The 26772-nt window shown below is 40.8% G+C and overlaps 1 protein-coding gene across 3 annotated transcripts in view; it reads right to left on the bottom strand.

Annotated features, from left to right (window-relative positions):
* Window positions 1-26772, bottom strand: part of MEIS1 (Meis homeobox 1) — a 130173-nt gene that overhangs the window by 4295 nt on the left and 99106 nt on the right. For all 3 annotated transcript variants that reach the window (XM_037048063.1, XM_037048061.1, XM_037048062.1), the window contains 2 exons: window positions 19024-19100; window positions 925-983 (listed from right to left, as the gene is read on the bottom strand). In XM_037048063.1, the coding sequence (XP_036903958.1) occupies window positions 925-983; window positions 19024-19100 (136 nt within the window). The remainder of the gene's footprint in view (window positions 1-924; window positions 984-19023; window positions 19101-26772) is intronic.

The following is a 26772-nucleotide window of genomic DNA, read 5'->3' as shown; positions in this document are numbered from 1 at the left end:
AACATACAGAAACTCCGTGTTTGGGTTTCGCCCGGTGATCACACAATGGTTGTTGAAGGGGAAAAAAAATTCCAGGAATATGACTAAACATGCAGTGACTCAATGTAGCGCTGTACATAGTTTTCCACAGTGCTCCCTCTGAGACCAGACAGTGTTTCCGAAGAAAGTAAAGACCCACATCACCCCTAGTAAATACTGTTGTTGATCTCATTGGTGTGTTGCAACACAGAAATAAATCCTAGAAAGATGTTTCTTGGATTTTTAGGTCTGCAAGCTGGGATCCCATAGAAGTACTGTCATTTTAAGCTCAGATTAAAAAACAAAAAGTTGTTATTAACCAAAAAAAAAAAAAAGTTGACTAAGACAAGGCCTGAGAAATAGGAATTGTGTGTTTATACCATTACCTGGGTCCCATGTTTTAACTGTACATGAAAAGCTGCTTCCAAAGTAAGCTGCCTTGGGTTATTAAAGCACACAAAAGCTCTACCTCACTGAATGTCTTTGAACTTTACTGAGTCCCACAAGCGATCCTGACCCCTTTGCCCTTTTGACAGGTAATAAAGTTTACAGCAATTCCACACCAAGCCATGCACCAGGGAGTGGTCATAGTAGCAGAAAGAGCTGGGAAGGCAAACTCAGAAAAAAATAACATTAATATATTGAAGGTGTACAAAGAATATTGTAACTGAGCATATGATTTAAAAGTTACTTTTCTGTTGGCTTTTTTTCCCACCTTCTCCAAACATTTTATGATGATGTTAAATTGATTAGTGTTGTTATGAAACGAAACTGGTTTCATTTTAATTGCCAGGCGCTCCTAGCACTCACTCCCAGTGTATTTACCAGGTATCGGACCTCCCGGTGAATGGCTTGAGGATGGTTTTCGCTTGCGTGACTTGAATACAGTCACTATGGGGGACTTGCCTGCTCGGTTGGACTGGTCTATCATGGGCTGCACTATTCTTCTCCGGGCATTAATAAACCTGTAACCAAGAAAGTAGAGCAAATCATTATTCCTTAAAACAAAACAAAACAGAATGGTGGGGAGGCAGAGGGAGAGAAGACGGATCGCAGTGAGAGCAAAGCCCGATCTCGGCAAAACGGTCCTCTCCCCTGCTCTGTGCAGTTCCGCTGCTGCAAAACCCGCAACCCCCAGTGACCTCTGAGTACATAGGCTCGGGGTTTCTGAGTTGATTTATGTTTGCCTGTTTTACCACAGTTGGACACTTCCATTTCATCTTTTCATGGGGGAATTAGAGGAGTTTTCAGGAAACAATACTAGCTGGCCACCACTCTTTTCAATTGCAAGGGGTGGGGGGGATTGAGGGGAGAGAGCGAAATGCCCATAAGGGCATCTGTTACCGCTCCTAATTAGTGACATTTCAATCTTATGTTCTCTGACTTCTTTTTTACAATTTTTATCAAAACCTTCCCTACCTCTTACAAACCTAATTCTATTTTAATGCCCACTATTAAGATAATGAACTGGGATGGCAGCACACCATCAAATGAGACAATGTCTGGAGTTTATCACCACCAACTCACACTGCTGGGGACTTCAGAGAAATGCATTCCTTGTAGAGATTTCTTGGGGTGGCTTTTTTTTTTTTGCTCTTTATGCAAAGTCTGAGGTCAAGGCGAGGTCACAGCTATACAGTAATTGAACTTATAATCTTGCTTTCTCCGGCTAGACCTGAAATTTTATAATGAACATCTTATTAAGATATTTAAGTCGCTTAAGTGTCTTAATGAGATTTTCCTTACAATTTTTGTTGGCTCTCCAAGAGTGATTAATACAAGCTATCCAAAGCCATCTGTGTGAAATTTCTAACTCTTCAAATCTGTCTGTACTGAGTAATACTGAGAATTACATATCAAATAGAGAAAATGAGCAGGACATATTAGATTCTGAAATAGTAAATCGCTTTCAGTTCTCAGCTCAGATTTGAATATATTGAACATGAGCAGCATATAAAAATACAATTAAAAGTTTAATAATATGTTATTAATATTAAAGGATTCACAGTCCAGTATGGATTCTTGTTTGTAAGTCTCCCCAGTTCAGGTAGGAAAACAGATCCCTAAACATAAACAGACAGGGACAGATATTTCAAATAAAAATGAATACTTCCTGATATGTTAAAACTCTTAGTATCTTACAGTCTCGTTTCTTCATTACCTGAGAGGTAATTAAGATAAGTAGCGACAGTGGAATTTAACTAAAAGGACACGGTTGGTGGGAACTCTTCCTGACGATACACGTCATATCAGTTCTTGTATATGAAGTCCCTGAACTGCTAATAAAAATATTTAAAACAAGGATCGAAAACAAATTGTGTTGCAAATCAGGTTACCATTATCTTGTATAAACCATGGAAATTGGAATCATGTGAGCAGAAGGTTAGACTAATTCTCCAGTCTCATTATATGCACAGGTGTAGCACAAACACTATGTGAAATAGCCAATTAAAATGGAAAAAAAACCCTGCTTTTTCATTAGCTGCCTTCACTGCATGACCAATTAGAAAATGATTTAATATTAATATTCTGCATATACCAACAGTAATTTTCATAGTAGCTAACACAGGTGAGAGAGCAAAACCCAGCTCTTCGTCGGTGGGACTGTCGGTAATCTGCAGGGTCTTAGAGGGAAGGAAGTCTGAGAACTTTTTTAAAGCCCCTTTAAAAACATAATATTTTTGTGGATATGATTTATACTGTTTATCTACAAATAGGAAGCACACTTCTAACAGATGCAAAACCACAGCTCAGAGAAGTCATTTACTTATTTGAGGTCACATGTTACCCAAGAGATGTTAATCATTTGCTGAATGACACACAGCTGGTAAACCGAATGGTAGCAAGCACCCACCCCTCTCATGTCCTAACCAGAGCATGGCCACTGCTGTGTTACTCATCTAGAATATCCAGAACTACATAGATATTTAAAAATAAGCTGGTCTTGCCCTGGCTGGTGTGGCTCAGTGGATTGAGTGTCTACCTGCAAATCAAAGGGTTTCAGGTTTGATTCCCAGTCAGGGCACAGGCCTGGGTTGTGGGCCAGGTCCCCAGCTGGGGATGTGTGAGAGGCAACCACACACTGATGTTTCTCTCCCTCTCTTCCTCCTTCCCTTCCCCTCTCTAAAAACTAGCTAAATCAATAAGTAAATAAATAAATACATACATAGCTGGTTTTGAGCCAGTCACCACTGGTGGCAACTCTACTGTTGATTCCAAGAGTAAGCACGCCTGAGCATTTTGTAGACTAAGGATTTTGATGACCATACCGCTGTGCACACGGAAGTAAAGCCGTGCATAAGAAGATTCCATTACCTACGCTCTAAAGCTTGCCTCCTTCACATCCGTGCACTCAGATTTCCAAAGACCACTTCATAAAATAAGCTCAGGTTTGAATCCATGACAATGAAATCCATGAAATCATAGAAAAATTACCCCTCAGGTTTGGAAGGGGCTTTAACGGTCACCTGGCTTGGCCACTGATCTGGATCCCCTCTCTGATATCCCCGTCTGATAGATGGGTAGCCTCCCCTGGACTGTTCCTAATACTGTACTCCCCACCCTTCCTAACAGTCCATTCATTCTATGGACGGGGCAATGGCTAGCAGCTCCTGCCTTACCTGACCTAAAATGCTCTCACCAGGACAACTCCTTGGGGTAATTTAAACAACTTTAATCTCACTTCTTCAGGACTGCCTTTCAACTAGAGCCATGGTGCCCCACTGGCTTCTCCCCTCTTCTCCCCAAGTTACACAGCCGTGACTCTTACCAAGTTCATTCTAGAATGTGAGTTCTTTTAGGATACTGAGTCCACGTACCCCCTGAGCCACTCTCTGCTCACCATGCTGAGGTTTGTCTACACACCCCTGAAGGTCTTCGGCGGACGACACTAAATGCCAACCTCCGAGCCTTGCTGTGGTGCCCATGCAGGGAGACAACACCTCGACGCTGGCTCTCAGCTCAGGGCCGCCAGGGACTAGGTGCTGTTTGCTTATCTTGCAGTGGCAGTAATTAGTCATTGTTACTGACGACACCGGTGTCGGCCACATATGGGATGCACAGATATGCAGGTGGGGCTTCTTTCATTAAATAAAAACAACCAACCTTTGAAAACCTAAGAATACCTAGTCACTTTGTCTAAACCACTGGACCACATACTTGGAACTTCTCATTTCTAAAAACCTCATCAACTTGTATAGGGGCCTCATAAACTCCCAGAATGCTACTGAATTACAATTCTTGTATTTACAGGAAACAAATTATTATCTGGGGTCATGGTAGATATATTTATCTGAAAATAACTAAGAGCAAACTATTTTAATTTTTAAAACATCATCCCTTTGAACTTAAAACCATCTCAACATTTGATTCTCCTTAGTGCATTTTATCATTCTCCTGGACTATCTTACATGTCCTCTCTTTGGAATTATGCTCCATATAGCAAAGCCATGTGTTTAGATGGCTTCGGGGTGAATTCAGATACAAAAACATTTTCCTTCTGGGCAAAGCAATAAAATGACATTCTTGCTCCTCCCACTATAAGTCAAACAGAGGTCAGTTCCCCCATCCCTGTATCTGTTTAAATAAACTGGTCCAGCTGTTTGTTTCTCAAATGCCCTTTGACCTTGTGTCTCATCCTCCCTGCTTTTGCGACAGAATGCTTCACTTTCCATTGTGGAAGATTCTAAATTATCAAGAATTTTCTAAACACTGAACCAAAAAAGGACCTTTACATTTTATGTGAACTTCTACGAACACATTCCCTTCTTAAAATACTGTCATTTCCAGAAACATCAGCAAAAATACTCATTTTAAGCTCATATGTGTGTGTTCGAATATATATCTATATTTACATATGAATACATAAATACATATATATGAGAACTTGAACATAAGAAATAGTGTTTTTAGAGAGAAATGAAAAAAGAGAAGACACTCCTGCTTTGAATATACAATAAAATATACTTTCTCCAACAACTATGAAGTAATTTAAAATAAAATATATCCATGAAGTACACACAATCTTTAGAATTTCCCGTGTTGATAAGGTCTCTTTAAGAAGTTTGTTAGCTTAAAGATGTAAGAGCAAACTTTTACACTTGATGTCCAAACATTACAGCCCTTAGAACTCAGATGTATGCATGAGATCAGGACCACATAGCAGCCAGATCGTTTTTCTGACTCATTACAGGAGGTCCACACCATGGGTGAAGAGACTGTAGCTCAAACTTGCCATGAACTGGGCATCTAAAAAGGTAAGCCTTCCAGTCAGGTATGCTTTCAGGTCAGGAAACATTCTGTTTGCTTCTCCATGCTCCGTTCTGAGCACTGAGGTATACCTTTTATACTCCCATTCTGCTTTGAAATTACAATCTTCTTTTGTAAAATGCTCTTTAAGAACTGGACGTTCTGTAGGTGGTAGAAGACTAAATAAGGGAAATGATTCTTATATTCCCTTTTTTTTAAATGAATCATGGATTAGACTTTCTTCCTGTGACCCAACTATCTCCTTTCTCAAATCAAGAAGTTTTAAAAAGAAAAGGAATGACTTTGTAGCTTTATTCCATATCAAGATAAACAGAGATACACTCGTATTTCTTTCTTTCTTTCTTTCTTTTTTTTTTTAGTTATTTAGTTATTTGTTTAGGACACAAGTCCTAGTTAGGGGAAATGGGAGGTTAATAGGGAAGCAAAATCTTCAAGAGTATAACACATGGGATCACCTCAAAGTTGCATTTTAGTCTTTGTGTTTTTAAATAGGAATCAGACAGGGAGAATGGGAGATGAATCCTGAGTGGTGCCAAAAAGAAATACACAAAGTTTTGCTTTATTCTTTCTTCTCTTCGCCCCCCAGATTTTTGTATTAGACTTTTTTTTTTCATTCTGTTAATTCCACCTACCTCCTTTTATTCTCAGTCTGTGAATACCTGAATAGTTTTCTGAGCAAGATCTGGTAGAACAGCTTTCAAAAGTTGACCTTTGTCCTTTAGTTTACCCTCCACTGCTTGCCCCCGCTCCTTCCCACAAAACTGGATTGCTAAATTCCGTTTCCTCTTGGTGAGAACCAGGAGAGGTAGAGAGATTATAGTGGGCATCCATCTGACCCAAAACACAAGATACATGTTCCCAGTTCCACAGGCAGCTTTTCCACACAGCTTTGCCCTTTTCCTACACTTTTATACCCTTGGTCTTCCTTGTATGGTTCTCTGTAATACTGACAAAAATAAAGAAAAAATTATTTGTTCACTTGCAGAAACAACACTTCCCCCTTTACTCAATTAATTCTATTCCTCAACATTTATGACTCTCTTTGTTCACCGATGACTAAGCGGAGCCCAGTTTGTCCCTTTAGCTTGTCACTACCAACCCAGTGAGCCACAGAAAATCAGAGCGCTGCAGTCTCTCAGCAGTGATGATTGTCAGTCACCCCCACTGTGCCTCCTGCCCGCTAGGCTTGCGTGCATAGTCAGCAGGCAGGAGGTACCCATTCAGGAATGGAGGGGCACCATTTCACAATGCCCTCCCCTGTGCCCCAGAAGCTCACATTATCAACTTAGTATTAAAGAAAAGATTCCCTTAAATAGCAGGATATGTTAGTAAAGATGCCTTCTACACCTGTATCATCCACCAAAGAAATTACAAATAATACTCATCTTTGATTAGTATTTAGGAATAGTTAGAAATACCTACATAGACATTTTATTAGTAATAAAAATTAATACCTTGCATTTGTAAGTATAAGTAGTGGTGGTTTCTACATGCTCTATTCATTATTCAGTCACAAACAGACAACATGCAAATAGAATATGTGATTGATACATAATTCATTTGGGTAATTTCTATAAATATTTCTATAGAATAAAACCTTGTGAAAAATCTTCACATATAAAATGTCATATTAGAAGGTAATTGCTGAATTCCAGGATTTTGTCCTTTTTCTAGTCCATGAATTTTCCTTGACACAACATTTCTTTCAACTTTATCACAGTCATTTAAATAAAATCATATGTACTAAATTTTTTTAAAGTCAGCATTTCCTGATAACTTTAAGGCCTGTTTTATAAATAAACCTTTCAGGGAAAGAGTTCTAGCTATCTCCCAAATAACTCTCTGTTCTTTAAAACAAGAAATGAACTTCACAATCTTTTGCTGGAATCCTGCATGTTAGATTTACATTTATTTATGGAATTTAATGGTCCATAACTGGCAGTCTTCAGGATCCACGCTTTCTACACTCTCTTTCTCTGGGAAATAAACTTGCACGAAAAATGATTTTAGGATGCTCAATAAAGTTGACTCAATCTCAAGTCGAGCCTTATGAAATCATGTTTTTGGACCTCTCTCTACAGGATCCAACAGTTCCAAGACTGCAGTACATCATCTGTGTGTCTGAGGGTGGAAGAGGTGAGTGGACAGGATGGGGGAGAAGGGGGCACAGGTTCCACTCCCCGTCCACCCTGGAAGTATATTGCTCAAATCGCAATAAGCCCATCCATCAGCAGGCTGAGAAGGGGAGCCTTCTCTTCCAGTGATGGGTGCATTTGTCAAATTACTCTAGAAATAACTGAAATGAGGGCGTTAATTACATATAAAATTTTCCTTAAAGCAACTAGTGAAAAAGTCCACCAATATGTTAAGAAATAATGCAAAAAGAAACAACAAAAGCCACATATTATTTTGAACTTTAAATGTTGAAATAACTTCCAAATATTTTATCATTAGGTTATATACAACAAAGTTTTCCTTAAAAGCAAATTGTAAAGTGATTTCCTTATTCTAAAAAAAAATAAGCTTGCTAAATCATTTAATCTGATTACCTGAATTCAAAGCAAGAGTGGTTCCCTAAATGGGGGGTCTGCATTTCTTTTGCTGCTTTTTAGATCACTAAAGTACTAGGCTCTGAACTCAGAGGAAGAGATTGTAGGCTGTCTCACCAGATCTAGGGAAAGAAATACTCAACAGTTAAAATTACTTTAAGTAAGTATTAACGTAAAGCACAGGTAACAAAATGGCACTTATAAAATATTTACTTAAAATGTAGCAGATAATTTGCCAAATTTGAGTCTTTATACCATATAGATATAAGAAAAAGATATAGAATTAAAATTATTATTAGCACAATGAATCACCAAAGGGCAATCTAGGGACAATATAGCAAAACCTCCTACAGCAATGAAAAACTTAAAGTAGGTATTATCAAACAATAGATGTGTCTCACTTTGGTTTTAAGCAGAACCACTTTCTGTATATATTCTAATTTTCCCATATTCACAAAAAGTCAATGACGTTGTGTTTAACTAAACATCCCACAAACATTGCAGAATACGTATTTATTTTATTTAAAACAAATTTAACTTTCTGCCACTCTCCATTATACATAGAACGACCTGATAATTTATCATCTAAGCTGGGATGCTTTTGACAGTAAAAGAACACTACTCATAATTATCCTGGGCAATAGGCACAAACCATGTATGTCCCCGCCAGTCGAGGTGCACGGCCAATGTAATGATCAAAGACACAATTTTCTTCAATGAAATTCCCCCTGAATGACTGGTGCTGGAACCCTCTTGCGTGGGAACAGGGACTGGCCTCGGTGTGCAGACGCCGTGATGGAACGATGTGATGGAATACCAGCACCTCCCTGGAGTACCGGCGAGTCCTCCCCTTTCTCTAGGGCCTCTCTTTCAGTTGCCCTAGTTCCCTGGCCTTGACCAATCCAGCACTTCCCAAGCCTGGAGTCTCCATTTATGCCGAGGGAGGACATCTCAAAATATAGCTTGATTTTTACTCTCTCCTGCCAAATGAGGCTACAGAACGACCCAATGAAGATGACTTGACTCGAAGGGGGGCCTGTCTCTGTTCCATGGCATAATCGCTGTAATTTCTATTTCAGTGAGTAAAGCTTGAAACCAGTTCCATTTCATGTACATCAAAATGTAATAATATATAGGCCCTTAAATACAAATGGAACCACTTGTACAAAGGGGCAAAAATCTGCCCAATGAGGTATACGACAAACATTTTCAAATGAAGACACTAAAACTAACAAAATGACCTCCTCCTAAAATGTGTCAAATCTTTGAAAAATGCTTACGGGCATCTAAGCCACGCTGAGAAAGTTCAGAGAATGTGAATCTCCCTTCAGAGAGGCTGCCCTCTTCCTCGAACAACGTCATGCATAATTATCACAGTCAGAACACAGGCAAGTGCTTTAGAAGTTTCAAAACAGCACAGGGGTTTGTTGGGATACTGTTACCGTGATTCTCAAAGACACCTAATGAATGGCACAAGGAAAACTGTATGTGTGCGCTGATAGCCGCAAGAGGGGGAAACAACACCACTGGCCACCAGTGGGGCATGGATAACCAAACTGCGGTCTTTCCGTAAAACGGAATGCTATTTAGCCATGAAGAGGACCGAAGTACTGATGACACGTTATAACATGGATGAAAGTTAAAAATGTTATTCTGAGAGAAGGAAGCCAGTCACAAAAGACCACATATTACCCAATAGCATTTATGTGACATGCCCGGAACAGGCAAATCTGTAGAGACAGGAAGTAGATGGTTGCCAGGAGCTGAGGGGACGGAGGACGGGGGTGTGCAGTGGGGTGACGGCGAGGGGGACAGACAGTGGAGTACGCGGATATCAAATTATAACGCTGTATGCCTGGAATTTATGTAATGTTATTAACTAATGTTGCCACAGTGAAAATTAAACAGAAAATAAATAGAGGGCACAGATTTTCCTTCTGAGGTGGTGGCAGTGTTGTGAAATGGACTGTGGGGTGGCTTCCTACTAAAAACCATCGAGTGAGCACTTGAAGTGGGTAGATGGTGCAGCACGTGAATTACATCTCCACGACGCTGTTAAAACCAAACATGAACGGTGGAATGGAAGAGGTGCTGGACTGGGGATCAGCCCCATCCTCGCCTCCAATTAGCTGAGTAACATCGTAAGGCCACGAGCCTCAGCTGCCAAACGATGCATATAATTCCACCCAGGTCTCGGCTTCTGTTGTTCCTTACCACAGGGTTTCTAAAATTTGAGCAAATCCAGGCTCCCCGTGGGTAAATTCCAAGATTTCATATCCCTTTGTTATTTGCAATTTCAAAAGAAATAACAGGACTAAAATCCAAAGTTCATTCTCAAAAGGCATTTTTAAACTAGGCTCACTCAGAACGATTCTGATGTGCTTTCTCTGCCCCCACTCCCCCCATCCTCACCTGAGGAGGGAGGCCTTTCCCTTCTGTCAACAGTACCGCCAGGTGATCAGACGTGGGGGCTGACATCTGACTTCTCTGGACTATTCTTTCAATTGGCTTCTCACCGTCCCCTGCTCCCTGCCCTTCGCAAGTACACATGAACCATGCCCCACACTAACGATTAAATCAAGTCAACCAGGGCAGATAGTCTAGGGCTGCCGGCCAACCAGTCAACAAGTCCTTCAACCAGTCAACAACCCTCAAAAGCACTGGTTTACATTTAAATCAGCATCCTAGGGTACAAACTAGTAGAAACTTATATATGTTATTAATCGTGACACATTTAACTTTTGTCCCTAGGCAGTATTCTATTCTGGAAAAGTAGTGACTTTATCAATATTCAGCCAGATCTCTCCAATGACAGGAAACTCATTGCTGAGTGAAGTTCCATTTTGAACCTGAGACTGATAACTCCCATGGGCCCAAAAGAGTCAGCATGTTTGAGAAAGGACATACATTTCCCCGTCTTCAGCGATGGCTCTAATCTTGTGAGGCACCGAGTCCTCCAGTCACATTGGCTAAGAGGCTAAAAAGGAAAAGAGGGCTCTCAAGGGTGGGAACCCATTGAAGTTTTTGGTTTGTTACTGCTCAGGTGTCATGAGCCCAGTGGGGTGCATTGTTTCTTGTATTAATGGGCCAGGCTGAAAAGCCCCGAAAGAATGGAGATAAAATAAAGAGGAAAATATCAATGACTATGATGCATTGAACAGGAGAGCCCTGTATTTGCCAAAGTTACAAGCATCCATGTTGTTGGAGGGACTTGTTTGAATGTTCTCTCTCCCCTTAAACACTGAAAAAGGAACAGACCAAAACGCAGAGCATTTCCACAAAGCTCTCTAGGCGTGTCCACTCTGCAGCAATGCAGATTGGATCCAAGACAGCCTTCGCCCTCGGAAACACTTCCTTCCCCCATGGCCCTGGCTCCACTCCATTGTTGAGAAAATTGTTTTATTCAACAAAGACAACATTTGCCCCATTTTTTGTGTGTTTCGGGCTGACTTTTTAACCACTCAGAAATGCTGTTTGTTTTATGTAGGCACAGCCTGGAGCAAGATGGTGACGTAAGTGAGAGGGTTCTCTGTGGGCACCGCTCGCTGCGTCGGTGCTCAGTGGTTTAACCACCCAACACCAGCCTCAGCAACTGTTGACACAAAATAGGTGGAGATCAGGTCTGTGCAAGCAGAAAATACCAGAAAGGCAAACTATATGTAAACACACTTAAGACCGATTTGACAAGAATAGACCGAAACCTGACTTGCTAGGAAACTCCTAATGTCTAAAGCTTGGGTGTCCCTCTCAGCAGAGGCTTCTTCCCCTTACAGAGTTTCCTTTCAAAAGGAAAAGAGCAACATTGGAAAAACTGAAATAAGTTTACAGAAAACAGCTGAGACATGTGTCCCCTTGATTCACACAGTGCGAGTTTCCGATCTGCTCCTACATGCAGGATTTATGTAATGTAATACGGCTCTTCCACATACACCTGGAGCAGAGCCAAATGAGGGAGAGACTGGAAAAAAAACCCAACATGCGCATTCAACCACAACTCAGAAAGTTGTTTCTCCTGACCTAGGAAACTCGTGCAAAGAAGCAAATGGATAATGCTTAAACAGTCTTTTCATCTTATCTAACTGACACCTGACAACCCATTACTTACAGATTATTAATGCACCCACTAAAAAGTTTGTCATGTACAAAATTACTGGAGAAAAAGATTGAATGCCTGAGGAAAAAACAAATTCTGCTGTACAATAATTTCAGAAATTGCAAGCCTATTATCCGTCATGCCCTTCACAGGCTCGCAGCACACTGCTAAAAACAACTGATTTATCTCTATTATGAGCCCTAAAATGACAGCATACATGCTTTTCATGTCTTGTGATAATGTTTAGTTTCAGATAGTTTTTATTTTATAGTGCTTGATTCGTTCACGATAAAGAAACAGAACAACTTTTTAACTTTCCTGTCTTTCTCTTTACCACAGGACCCTCTTCCTTTCCCCAGTCCTAAGGGGAAGCTGGAATCAGAGTCCATTCCAGAACATTAAATGTGCTTTTCTTTGGTTCACATTATTATCTAGTCTAGAACGTTTGAGCTGGAAGAGATTTAGTCCCAGGAATCAGTCGTACCTGGCCGTGCAAGGCAGAGGAAGCTGCTGCCACTGACATGAAGTGACTCCATTGAGGGCACACAGCTCACCGGCGAGGAGTGGGGACAACAAAGGAAATGTTTTGACTCGAAATGTTCTTTCCCCTAGATAACTCCTCCCTTTGCTTGCCCCATAAGTTGTATGTTGTCATGGGGGTTACAGGGGAATTTGCTCCTTCGCCACCTGTGGATGCCTGGACTCTTCCCCTCAATCCTGACGCCACTCAGCCCTCTCCCTTCCCAAGCTCTCTGCAAGTCAATGGGAGTCAGGCCCGGCTCTTCTAGGTTGCATGACACGCAAGGAGTTCTTTCCATTTCTTGGACTGAATACTTGTGCCGAAACACAGAAAACAACAAATCGGGCTTAATTAGGACTTCCAACAAGTCCTCTGATCTACACACCCTGTTCAAAGTCAGCCACCAAACCACTGCTTTCTCTGCCTTGAAAGGGATCACAGACATTGAAGCATGGGGCACTGATAGATATATCAGTCTCCCAACTCACTCAGGTCTGGGCCTCACTTGAACTCCAGCCCTCAGAGGTCCTGCAATATTTCCTCAAGTAGTAGCAACTCTCAGCTTCAGGCATCACACTCTTCCTTAGTCCTAAAAAGCACACACACTGTCCTCGAATGCTGGCTAGAGGAGACAGTGCTTACCCAAAACAACACTTGAACTTTCAAGTCCAACTTTCTACCTCCCGCATCCCTGTCTCTCTTCCCACCTAGACTCAAGGTACCCTGGTAGAAGGGCATGCCTTTCCGTCCAGCACAGACAGCCAACACCTACTCCTTTCCTTAGGGGTTTCTATCCCTCACAGTATGACCAATGTAATGTAATGGGGTTCGGGGGTGGAAGAGGGCAGGGATCTGAGTAAATTTGAGGCATGAAACTTAGAGCAAAGTGTGTATATTTAACAGACTGCAGAGTCATTTTCAGAGGATTGTTTGTTGCAAATTTTAAAATCTGAAGACAAAAGTGGTGTCTCTGTTGAACCCCTAAGACTCTCTGTCATGACAATACCTGAAGGTTTCTAAATTCACAGCTCTTTTCCCTGCAAGCGATTTGCTCAGCTTTCCTAATAGCACCCTGCCTGCCTGGCACCGCGCCAGTCCTGTCTCAGGCAATATGCAAGCTAAACATTTTCTGACTGATTTCAATATTTTCTTATGAGCAACCAGACAGTATTTTATCTAGTGAGTATTACTGATTGCTATAATCTAAGCCCAGAGTAAGTGCCTATAGAGGTAATATTATTAGAATTGACACTCAAGGTGAAAAGCATAGCAATTAACTGTGGCTTGGAGAACAACAACCCATTCTGAGATGTTCTGGAGAGCTTTTCTATTTATATCTCCGTCTGCTCCTTCTTTTAAGGATACAGCACCTGTTACTCCATTGATCAATTATGAAGTCTCCCTTAAAAGTAGGTTACATTTAGATTCTCCAGGGAAAAAGTTAAGCTACCTGCTTAATGAAATTACCTTTAGTGTGTGAAGTTGTTCCATCCCTCGGTAATTCCTAGGCAAGGAAACTCACTACACACCCTGCACTTTCATTGTGCGGTTGAATGGTACCTCTTACATGAGGCCCTGTTCCTCTTACATCTGTTTTTCTGGTTTTTGTGTCAGGCCTCTGTTCAGCTTTATTGACAAAACAATCTGTACCTAATGTTTAAACAACATCTGTAAAATGTATTATTAAATTATGTTGGAAGAAAAAGCAGAGCAATTCTATGAAACCCCATGACCCCCTATTGATTTTTAGATCACAGAAGTTGAAAGGATAATTTGTGAATGTTTTAACATTTACATCTACACAGGTACCTATATTTATAGGATCTTTGATTACTTATAAAAGTATTTGCTGCATTATTACCATAACTCAGAAAGAAATCTGACCTTTACCAGTTGAATCTGTTTATAATATTAAGGGAGATCCTATTTTTTAAAAATTAAGTTTATGTTTTTACCTGCCAGTGGCGTAAATCTTTAAGGATAACATACTTTTATGCCCCCACTAGTAATAAATGAGAAGTGATGCCTGAGTGCTTTGCAGTTTTGAGGCAATAAATGAAGTAACTAGGAAAATCTGGTGTGTGTACTAAATCCGAGATCCATAGCACCAAGATAGTTCTGTAAAGTGTCACCTTGGATGTTGGGATGCTCCATGGAATTTTATGCACCCGACTGATGAACAATGTTTTTTCTCTCCATATACATACTGTATCCCCCATATACTATATAATTTGCATCTAAAATCCATATTGCGCCCTGGCTGGTGTAGCTCAGTGGATTGAGCGCAGGCCTGCGAACCACACGATCGCAGTTTGATTCCCAGTCAGGGCACATGCCTGGGTTGCAGGCTGGTTCCCTGCAGGCCAACTCCCAGCAGGGGACGCAGGAGAGGCAACCAGACATTGATGTTTCTCTCCCTCTCTCCTTCCCCTCTAAAGATAAATAAATAAAAAATAATAAAAATTAAAAAAAATAAAAAATAAAATCCATATTGCCTTCTTAGATCATAAAGGAATGAGCATTTAACTTTAGCCTTAATGGGAAAGTGTTTGAATGAGAAGTAGTAAACAAAGAAACTGTAAAATGGATTCAGTAACCCTAGGCTAGAACTCTGCTGAGGCAGATGCGTCGGAGGCATCCGGCAAACAAGACACAATCAGGGGTGTGAGTTTCCATCACATGGAACCCCAGGTCTGCAACACTGTGGCGCAAATATACAAGGGAGTTTTTATCTGGCCATTCTATTCTGTACTCACGTTTTCAATGAAAAAAAAAAAATAAAGTTCACCTGGAGGAAAAGAAAACAAGTATGGACTTTGTGTGCATATGCGTTTAAAGTTCTATTTAAATATTTGATGACTTAAACAACCATCTAATCTCTGCATTTAAGAAGCTTCTGCTGAAGTTGGTTAAAACATGCAGCATATCAGTGATATGTTTTCGCTGCTGATGCAACAGAATTGTTTGTCACAACCACAACTGCCGTGAAAGACAAAGAGACGGAACCCCGAATGCTGTTATTTACCATTTGGGGATCAAATCATAACTGAGAGTGAGGGAGCAAAGGAAGAAAAACACATAAATGTATAGCACATATTATATTTCCCAACTTATTATGCTTCAAGTGTAAGCCTACCACAGCATGCTAGATTGCACTATTTAGGCAATTAGTTGCAGAAGTTGATTTTTAAAAGCCATGCAGTTACCTCAAATACTTAGATAATTTAGATAAAAATATTTTTACTCAAATTCCTTGCGTTATTGTCTCAACTCTCAAAAAAAGCGTATTGGCACAGACTTGTCCTGGGAGGTCTCATCTAGCATGGCTCACATTCCACCCCGGGCTCCAACTCCTGTCCGTGCTAACAGCCGCCATTCTCAGGTTCCTCCTCTCTGTTTTCACTCCAGCAGGTAAACCAAATGGGGAAGTTATAACGCTTACTCCTTGGAACCCGAAGTTTCTCTTAATTAACCCAATCCGTCTTGTTTTAAACTTTGTTGTTTACATTGTCCCTGTTGTTTCTTCTTCCCCCAAACCCCATATGCTTCGACCCTAGCTACCCAACATGGGTAGTATAGATTGCCCACGTCAATGAAAGAAATGTAAAATTAGTTCAGCAATGGAAGGAAAGCATCACAACGCTCCAAACTTTTCTCATCTTGAGTTTCCAGTTACAACCTAACCGAAAGCTGCGTCTGCCAGGGTTTCTATGACAAGCTAACAAGGAGACATGAGTTGATATTTTTCACTTTCGGATTGTGTTTCCATACATCATGTTGCTGCCAATAACTGTGACTGATCTGCACCCAACCTGCCCTTCAGCATTTCATTAAACCTCTTCAACAGTGACTCATAGTTTGTACAAAACGTACATGTGTGTTAACAAGTTTTAAGAAATCCAGGAAGGAAGACACATTCTTAAATATTATGGCTAAATGAAGAGAAGGGGAATGAAGATTTTTTTTAAAGTTGTTATTTCCCAAAGGAAATAACTTGGGCTTGATGCTCAACACAGGAAAAATGTTTACAAGCTCTCAGAAAAAGCTCTGTATAATTTTTATTACAATAAAGTAAAAGGAAAACCACTTTACTTGAGTGGTTATGCTACTTTTTAGTCTTGCAGTATGCCACAGTGGAAGTACCATCCAGGTTTTCCCAGGTTCACATTACATTTCCTACTCAAAGAAAAAGAAATCAATTATCAGCTCCTTAAAGGGAAGTTTGGGTGGAAATTAATAAACCGTTACAAACTCAAATCAAACACAGGAATGTCATTATTCATCAAACATAAGAGAAGCAATCTCCCTTACAAGTTGGAGTCATTTGAGGGAAGCTATCACAAACCCAGCCGTCAAGAGTTGAGACGGCTGCTGAATTCGGAGCGATGCAGTGAGAGCCAGTGGCTGCAGACCTCACCCAGCGCGGAGAGAACACGTGCACGTCCACAGCGCCACTTGAGCACAGCACCGTGTTTATGTCCCACGTAACTGAGTAACAGTGATGTTTTAAGTTATGTACCAGCGCAGAATTAAATTTAAAAAATTAAAGAAAAAATAAAAATAAATAAATATCCGTATGGAGTTTGGGGTACAGTCTGCATATACTTTGAAAAATTGCTATATGGTATGTATTATAATGTTTGGGGGGGTCATTTTTCCCCTTCTAATTGCAACACTGAGGCAGTCAGACTGTGATTGCTGACTGTACACAGAACCTAAGAAAATAACAAGTGCGTACTGCTTGGGGTCACAGGAATGCCTGCCTGCCGCTGCATCTACAGGAACCATCCCGCAAGTTTGTCCACCTGTAGAAAGAAAGCAACTCGTATTGGAATGTGTTCTCTGGTAACGACGTATGTTTATGGGTGAAGTTTGCTAGCAACAGCGAGAAGGACGAGAGATGGCATGTGTGATAGATCAGCTGAAGGGCAGAGCTTTGCCTTCTTCAGTTAGAGTTCACCCTGCCACTCCTCGGCCCTCCAGGGAAATACGGTATTTATACAGTCTCTGTTGTACTAAAATTGCCTCACCAGCAGTGTAAACTTGAAAACTATATAGAAATTTAGGTGTGCATGCAAAATCGATGGTCTACCCTATAATAACATCCAAAACGATTTGAAAGACTACAGTTCCACTACAATCTTGACAATTCAGACACAATAGCAGGTAAAAAATAGGCCAGCAAAGAACCTCAGCAGCAACACAACTCCTGGCAACACATTTAGCTACTGTGTGCCTTTCATTGGTCCCCTGTCCACCTGACTAAAAGGGCTGCAAAAATTGATCTCCCAAGGCTACAGTAAGGTCACAGAAATTGATAACCCTTACAAGCAACGCTTATGTGAGTCTGTCTGTGTCCTGAAGATAGTGCACTTTGTAAATTAATCCTCCAAAGGCAAATATATTGTAAGTAGCTTGTTATCTCTAAAATACTAAATTGAAGAATACATGGAATTATATTGACAGAAATTACATTTTCTGTAATGGAGTTTAATATATCTGAAATCTCTCCCAAAGGCTCCCAGGCTCTCTAACAGAGAGAAGGGTCTGTTAATAGAGGTGCAATGGACATCAAGAACAAATTTATTCACCAAAATGGATTAGGCCATGTAATCAGAGATTCTGTAATATTAATCTTTGACACTTATTGAACAGAAAGAAATACTTCTGTCTGCACACTAGCCTTCCCAGTTCTCTGCTGTCCCCAACCAGGCTTCAGGCCTTTTCTGGATTTTGCCTCAGAGAGGATAAGGTTTCCCCATCACAAACACTAATTGAGAAATATTAGGACAATTAATTAGATACACTTGGTTTTAGTGGATATTGGGTTTCAATGCCCATCAAATACGACACTAGCTCAGAGTGATTATAGGAACCTGCTCTCAGCGCAGTAACAAAGGGTGACACGTCACACTTTCTCAGAGCCTTGCTGCCAAACCACCATGCATTTCACCAGAATATCGTGGGCTGCTTCTTGGTATGTAATCTCGGCTTCTCCCTAAATCAGGAACGTACACATTTATTTAGGAACAGTATCGCACAGTTCAGAGATACGTGAGGGTTTGAATAGCGCCCAAGTAGAAACAAGCAAGTTCTCCTTTCCCAGAGACGGGAGATAAGAGGAAAGGGGGGACTAACCCTCGAACACACAGCCCTAACAAAATCCAACTAAAGGTAGGTGTTTGTTGGGTTGAAAACCTGACCAATGGGTGATGGTGGATTTTCTCATTTCACAGAAAACAGAACGATCCACTCTTTCTAGTGGTTATCCTGAGCAGGGGGAAGCCACAGAGAGAGATGCATTTACAGAGCCATAGTGAACGTGAATTAAACTGTGAACTGACTTAGACTGTGCCTAAAGCCTGCCGTTAATAAGGAAAGGGGAAGCCGCACATTGTTTCCTTTCCACACCAGCAAAGACTCTCACCTGCCACTCCACAGCTTGTTTTCACTTTTGGACCCAGAAGCTACCAGGGGAAATGGCCACACTGGGTGTGTCTTCTCATTGCAAAACATTCGCTTCAGGTTGCCATCAGAGAGCAGACTGTGTATAAGGGCAAAACCAAATTACTCACCAGTTGTTCACTTGAAGGATGGTGAGTCCCGTGTCTTGTGCCAACTGCTTTTTCTGTTCTTCAGAAGGGTAAGGGTGCTGAAAGAGGACAAAAAAGATAGGTGTATGTACACGTGCTTTGGCAAAGAAGGGAATACATACCACATGCCAGGTGCCATGGCAGGGGCTAAGGATTCAATAACAAACAGATATGCTCTTTAAAAAAAAAAGAAATGTGTATGTTGGGCAACATTTAGGCTATTTGTCAATAACCTAAGTGTCTAGTGAAGTCCATAATTAAAGGTAAAAATGCTGAGGTGTGTCACTCTTATTAATAGACTACTACATCATCTAATTAATGGCAGTAAAAGACAGCCAATTACAAAGATTAGTGAAGTGTATAAATAGCTACTTAGGATATTTGCAGAACCTTGATACTGAGTTTATCCTTTAACAGGTTTATTTGTTGCAAATGTGGAAAGTTCAGTATGGTCTCCACTGTATTTTATAGGACTAAAATAAGGTCAAGCCCTTTTGACTACATAAAAGTACACTGCCTTGATGTGCTATCTTTATTAGAACCATAGACTTCTAAGGCTGAACCATGTGGACCAACAGTCTCAGCTGAGGTCCCCAGCAGTTAAAAGCACTGTTAGCATGACATTCTCCCTCCAGATACTATATTGCTGGATGCAAATATCAAAATTAAAGCGGATTCCTTTTTTTCACCACTGTTCATTTGAGCTCCTCTGAAAAACACAAACACATGAAATTCAACCAAAGTTTGTGTCCCTATCCGAATGCCAACACGTGCTGAGATTCTGAACACAGGCCAGCACAGGGTCAAAGACCAGCGCGTTTGCACATTATGAACAAGCCCAGCAACGTTCCTCACAAAACAGGACAAAAAAGTACTTCAGGATTAGACGATAAAATTAAATCCATACCTTTTTTGCAGAATGTATGGAATTCTACTGAAATCAGTTTTGGCACAAATACTTTTCATTCAAAAACCAACTGTGTCTAAATCGGACACACACACAATGAAAGCCTGGGTGAGGAGCTGAGAACATGACTTCCATTTACAGAGACACTGCCTGGTAGGAAACCCTGCGTCCCAGTAAATTCTCCCAAGATAAAAACGGTCCTGATGGCCAACGGTCTGTTCTCCGACGAGTGGGAAAGGGCACCACTAACTCTCTGTTTAACTGTCTGTGCCACTGGAAACTGAATTCCTGTCTATCGAATGCTAATTAACATAGATTTAATCTCATTAATAAAGTCTGATTAGATGCTAAGAAGGCATATCAGTGACCACTTTAATGCTCTTATATGTGAGTTTAAATATGTTCTATATCTATACACATGGGATTTGTTTTCAAAGAACAGAGACGTAGCAATTTTTCCCATAAGCATTGTCTTTGATTGTCACTTAATCAATAAATACACAATTAGAATAAGGCTTTGCTTTCATGGAATATAGTTCCTTTCTCTAAAGAGCTCCAAGTATATTACCAACAGGATGGTAATTAATCCCTGTTCTATTCCTTTGAGGGACATACTATTCCTTTGAGGGACATAAATAGACTCCATTGTCCTTCGTGTTTTACAGGTGAGGAAACCAACCAGGGGAAGGAATGGTCAGCAGCCCATGACTCGGTGATATTTCCTGTTTCCCTTCCAGCTTCTAACTAAGCCTCACAGGGACAGAGGGATGTGGTAAACACCCTTCATGACCTCTACTCTCTCTACCTGGGGCCCCTGCCCAAAAACCTCCCCACTGCTCACCAGGGCTTGCAGGGCCTGCTGGACCCAGACCCACCTACGTCTCAGATTTGGCAGCCTCAGCCCCACCCCACCCCTCTGCCCAGCTACACAGTCCTTCCTTCTGTCCTTCCAACATGCCAAGCTTGTCCCCATCATGCAGGCTCCGGCTCCCATGTCACATTCACATTTGAGTGCAAATGCCAAGCCCTCCCCACTCCACCGTCCAAAATCCACCTTATCATTCTCCCATCAGCCTTTTCTTCTTTCCCTCACAGTGAGCACCGCTCTATGAAACACTCGTTCTGCCTTCTTATTCCCTTTTTGCTATGTCTCTTACCCCTCAACTTGGCCCCCCAAAGCCTCTGCCTTTTTGTTTAGCATTCTCAAATCCCAGACTAGCTGGACAGAGAATCAGTAAGTGTTTGTGAAATAAAAGAATAGCTGCTCAGATGGGAACATCAAAATGACAATAAAAAAATTTTCAAAGCCCACAAGAGAAATAAACAATCCAATTTAAAATTCACAACACTACTCTCCTTATGTTATTCCTAAAAGTGATGTTGACCCACTCTTTTCCAATAAAAGTCTATAAGCCTCATAATAGTCTAAGACCATGTGACAATCTCCCTACTCTACATAATGCCAGTCATCACAGGCAAAATCGCATGATTGGACACTGAGCTAGGAGCAATCCGCTAACCTAAGGTTTAACACACAACTCCCACCACACGAAGGCTTGCCACTCAGGACAAACCAAATGCAACCTTCACCCTATGAATAGAATTAAGGTGGGTATCTCGCAATTCTATGCTGACGCTAGCTGAAGAATTGTACACAGGCACACACAACCCTGTGCTATTGTGTGTTATGCTGCCCCTCACTGACTATAACATTTGAACAAGGAACGACTTTTCTAATCCTCGATTGTGTAATCTGGGGTTCTAAGAGCCATCAAAATTAAGGGTCACCCAGGCTAGCAATTCTTACTGAACATAAGCCTGATTTTGACATAGGGACATTTCAGCATCCAGTTGTTGGGAGGTCCCTGCATAAAATCGTTTGCTTTAATGTTGTTTTGTTACAACATTAATGAGATGCTGATGCTGTAGGAACTTGATTCTTGTTTATACCATTGGCCTATAGTAAACCTGGTTTCAGTACGTTTCTTTTCTGATTAAAGGCTAAGAACCTACTGAGACGTTAAGTGAGGATTTGCCATATAAAGTTGTAGACTAATGTGCACAAGTCGTTTCCAACCAACAACATTTTCTACAGCATGTGTGCAGTTTGGCAGGTCCTATGAAAACCTTGTTCACTGATTTTTCCATAGAATTTTTGTCATAAATATGTTAACAGTCTCTCTTTACTATAGCTGGATGGCGGTTCCTTTCCTCTGTCTCATAAGTTGTATCTTAATATTATGACCAGAACTGGATGAAAATTAATATTTATGCCATTTACCTTTAGTTACTTTGAAAATTGAGAATTGCCACAGTCATTTATTGATTCTGTGTCTTCAAGAGTATTTCTGCACGCCTGTTTGTGAGCAAGTTTTACACCCAGCACTACCCAAAGCAAATGAGACTCCCATTTTATTTAAGCAAGTGGTGTCAGAACAATTCTCTTTGGGTCATTACAGTCTCCTGAATCCCTACGGCGTCAGAGAGCAATCCTGTGGCCCCCAAAGTTTCGGTGCAAATTCAGAGTGTTTTTGCATCGTGTAGTTTCTGATTTCATAATTTAATATCATAAAATGAGAAAGTTCTGCCCTTTTTTCCCTCTGTCACTTTTCATGTGATCTGATTTTAAGTAATTGGAACAAACTGCGTCTAATTTCATGCAGCATAATTGCTAGGCAGCCTCAAGCTACAGAGACCCAACACTCTGTCTCCATTAAACAATTTTCAGTTGTTCAGGAGAGAGAGATAAATGTGGGTTTGTGTATATATATATATATATATATATATATATGGATATATATGGATATATATGCATATATATATATATGAAATGAATAAGCTTGGATAAAATTAAACATCCCAATAATCTGGTCTTTGTTAAGAGGGAAAAAAGGGTATCAACAAAATTCCTATACCCTTGTCTATGGCAGGTCAACTGCATGTTTTTTTCTTTCTCATAGTTCCTGGCCTTGATGTCCCACAAACCTTCAATTCCCTGGGGAAAAAAATCTGTAATTACTAGTATTACATGAAAGCCATGACTTCAGGAACCTAATCCACAGTCAGACAAAAATTCACAAAGAAGTCGGCCTTTTCACTGAAATCCAATATGTTTAAATATCTTAAATCCTACGCATCTTTACTAGATAAGCTTTTTGTGGACAGTATGAGATATTCCTTTGTAGACTTTGAAAAAAAGTGGCTTGATAAAAACCCAACATGCCATAGGCAAGGCTGCTGTGAAAACATCCAAAGCCCTGTTGCATTCTGCCCGGGGCTAGTGAGGCCAGGAGATGAGCCAAGGAAGACATCATTTTACAAAAGAGATCAAGAGAAAATGCCATTTTAGGAAGAAAATGGGAATTCCATTCCAAACCATTGCAACTAAGGGGTTAGGTCACCCCTTGCCATTCACTTGAACACCTTTGCTACTATTGCACCTAAAGGGCAAGGACACTAATTTAAGAGAGATCAGTAGGTTCTTGTGAAGGAAAGATGATGGTACTTGCCAGATATAGCAGTCAACCTGAGCACATTGGGATATCAAAGCAAATTCACCACTCCAATAGACAGTGATGGGAGACCTTGCCTTTATCGTGTACATTAGCCCCATGCCATTATCTCTTAAAAGCTTAATTATTTGCAAACAATTGATCAAGATGGGAATTTGAGAAAGGATATGCAAGGGCCACTGGGAGAACTGCAATGCATTAAGAGAGCAAACAAAATTACCTTCAGATCTTACAATAAGAAGTAACGATTGAGCGGAGGGGAGCTAGGCAGTGCGGTAGCTGCAAGGGCTCTTTCCCGAGTGTTTCCCATTTGATCTGCATTAACACCTCAGGAACGAGTGAAAGCCATAAAACAGTGATTATGTATGGGTAAAGCTGACCCTCCTTTCCAGTATTAAACCTGCACACATGTATCAGGCTGGCGTGGCTGGGGAGAGAAGAGATGCTGGACTCGAAGGGAAAAGAAGCAGTGGTGGGCAGTGAAACCTCAGCTACAGGAAATCACTCCCAATGGTCATCGCGGTTTGTGTGAACAACACCTGGACTTCTCCTTGCCAGTGTCAGTCTCTTGCTGAGAAAGAAATTGTCTGCCCCTCTCACGCATTTCTGGATTTACAGTGGGACTCCTAATCATGACCCAGGATAGCAGTGATTGCTTAGTAACCCCATCAAAGAATAAAATGATTTCTGGAGTTATGTCCTGTGTGACAGAAATCAAGGGAGTCTGAAGAGAAAGATCTAAAAATAGTTTTGTGTAAAAGTTAAGTCCAAACTGTCATTTTCTCAGCCCCAAAGAAGAAAAAATGACAAAGAAAATGACAACTTTCTAAAGAAAGTTATCTCTGAGTGATTCCAATTTTATTTCTTGAGGTTGGGATGGGGAGAGGGGCAGATTCTGATGTTGGTTGTCTGGTATTTACAAGGTTTAATAATGCATTGGAGGAAAATGTATTTATTTAAACAATCAAGCGGACTCTTTTGGATGAACGTCAATGGGAAAAAAGAAACTCTTCAGTGCACACAGATGGGAAACGTCCAGCCTTATATCTTAACGATATCCTTGACCAAACGTACCCTTTTCATCAAATTTTCCACCCCTGACTGCAAATGTGGATGCCAAGACAGTGATGAACTTTATCTTATCTACCCTGGTAACCAAGTTTCAATAACCTTCCCTCCCTCACTGCCTTGCCCACTCCAACAGCACATTGTAATAGCAGTAGAAAATTTGAAAATAATCCTGTACAGAGCTCGCTGGTGAGATAATGGAAGGCTATGCTGCCCCTTCTCAAGCCTCAGATTAGTAATTTCTTGTGACACAGAACTGCCTCTATTCCGACACTGCAAAACAGCTATAACAAAGCAATAGAGGTGGAAGCAATTTTCAAGCAAAATGTTACATGCTATACTTTAAAAGGTATAGGAATAGGTACCGGGAGAGCTGATCTAACAGGAGGAATTATGGCAACTGTCCAATATAACCCTTATCAAGGCAATGTTCTGTTCCTTGGCTGAATATGTTGGAGGAACAATTTTGGAACTTCTTTTATCCGTTTTCCTCCAGCCCTTTGCCTCCTCCACAGCCAAGTTTAATGCATTAATATAAGTTGACCTTGAGCTAAACTCTGGTATGTGATAGAGAGATACTCCCTTTAAGGAAAAAAAAAATCTACCATACAGCTTTTAACCATTAGCTCTCTGTGCTCTTTTCAAACTTCAACTCTATTTTTGTCACTAGGGAATATTGTGGATATAAATTAAAACAACCAGCTATATATGTGCCTTCGAGGAAGCATAAACGGAAACTTGCTAACTAAATATATTTATGTTTGTTTAACATAATTTTTTTGCCTGTAAAAACTTCTCCCACTGTAAATAAACTTGCCACCACATCCCCCTTCCGCATTGACTATGAATAGCTTACACTGTGACAATTACATTGATCTAGGATACTTTTTCCCCTTTAAAAAATCCATAATGCTTCCCTATTGTCTTTCAGCTTTATGAATTAGTTTTACTGTTTCAGTGAATGCTTTTTTGTCTTCTGACTGCACATTATCAAAGAGACACTTTGTGCCTCCCATTTGCATTACAAAAGCAGTGCACCGTGCAGGCGCAGAACAGAGCCTGAATGCATAGTAGTTGGAGTCCTGGATCCTCACACACGCTGGCAGATGAAGACCTGCGGTGTCAGTCCTGGCTAAGAAGCCAGACGTGTTTGGAGCGCCTTCAGTGAAGTTACAGGGTTCCTACATGCGATGTTAACCCTCCACCCACGCTCCCAGATTGCCCAGAAGCTCAGGCCCAGTGTGCCCCAGCCACGGTTCGGCACTTGCTTTTTCTGAAGCCTACCTAGTCAAGCCACTTCTCAGACAGTCCCTCTGATTTCTTGTATATCCAGCAGCAGTTGAAGAAGCTGCTAGTGGAAGTGTGCAGGTAGAGAAGTAGGGGGGGAATCTCTAAACTGGATCTTATGGCATGGAAATGACATCAGTGTGGAAGGAGAAGTTGAACCCTGGGTAATATTTTGCAGCAATTTTTACTCTTCACTAATGAGATTATCTTTTAATACATGGCAGTAAAAACACTGTTTCATAGTCAATTATGAGGCCAATACTACAATGTCTTCCTGTCTCACCTGTCTGATCTTTTAATTTCTTATAAATATCAACGAAATATTGACAAGAGACACTACATAAAAAAGACAAATACTTTCATTTGAGGGTTTCATAGTACTTTGTACTGGGGACTTCTTTTAAAGTAGTTTGCAATTCTAAAATAATAACAGTGGTTTAGATCTCATCTTTATTAGCCATATACTCATATATATTACAGGAATATTTTAAGTATATGCATTGAAGACAAAGTTTTGACTCTAAATTGACAATTACTTATGTCTTCCTCCTAAAAGTATTAAAATTCATGAAGAGTGCTAAAATTATTTGAACAGTTATGATTATTAATGAACTCCTTGAATCCTGATTCTCTGAGTAGAAGACCACAGCTGTAAAAGGAAGCACGAAAGGGCCAGTCAGGAAAACCCAGTGGGAGGAGTAGGGGGGTGGGGTGGGAACTGGGGAGAAAACTCAAGCTTCACTTTTGCATCCTCTTTGAATCATTTGAAATAATAGCTCATTTGAATGCTTCCTGTTTCTCAGTAGGACAAATGCATTACAAGCCTTATCTCATGTGCTCTTGGTGACCCCCAAGAGTAGAGACTGCGCTCAGCTCCATTTCACAGCTGAGAAAGCAGAGGCTTGGCCGGGTCAGAAGGCACACCCAGGGGCCCACAGCTGCTCAGGCCTGGGGCCG

This window comes from Sturnira hondurensis, unplaced genomic scaffold (assembly GCF_014824575.4).
Source record: "Sturnira hondurensis isolate 20B ecotype Veracruz unplaced genomic scaffold, ASM1482457v3 Scaffold0006413, whole genome shotgun sequence".
In the NCBI taxonomy this organism is placed as follows: Eukaryota; Metazoa; Chordata; class Mammalia; order Chiroptera; family Phyllostomidae; genus Sturnira; species Sturnira hondurensis.
Note: the sequence above shows the minus strand (reverse complement) of the source record. Positions and strands in the feature narration are given on the sequence as shown.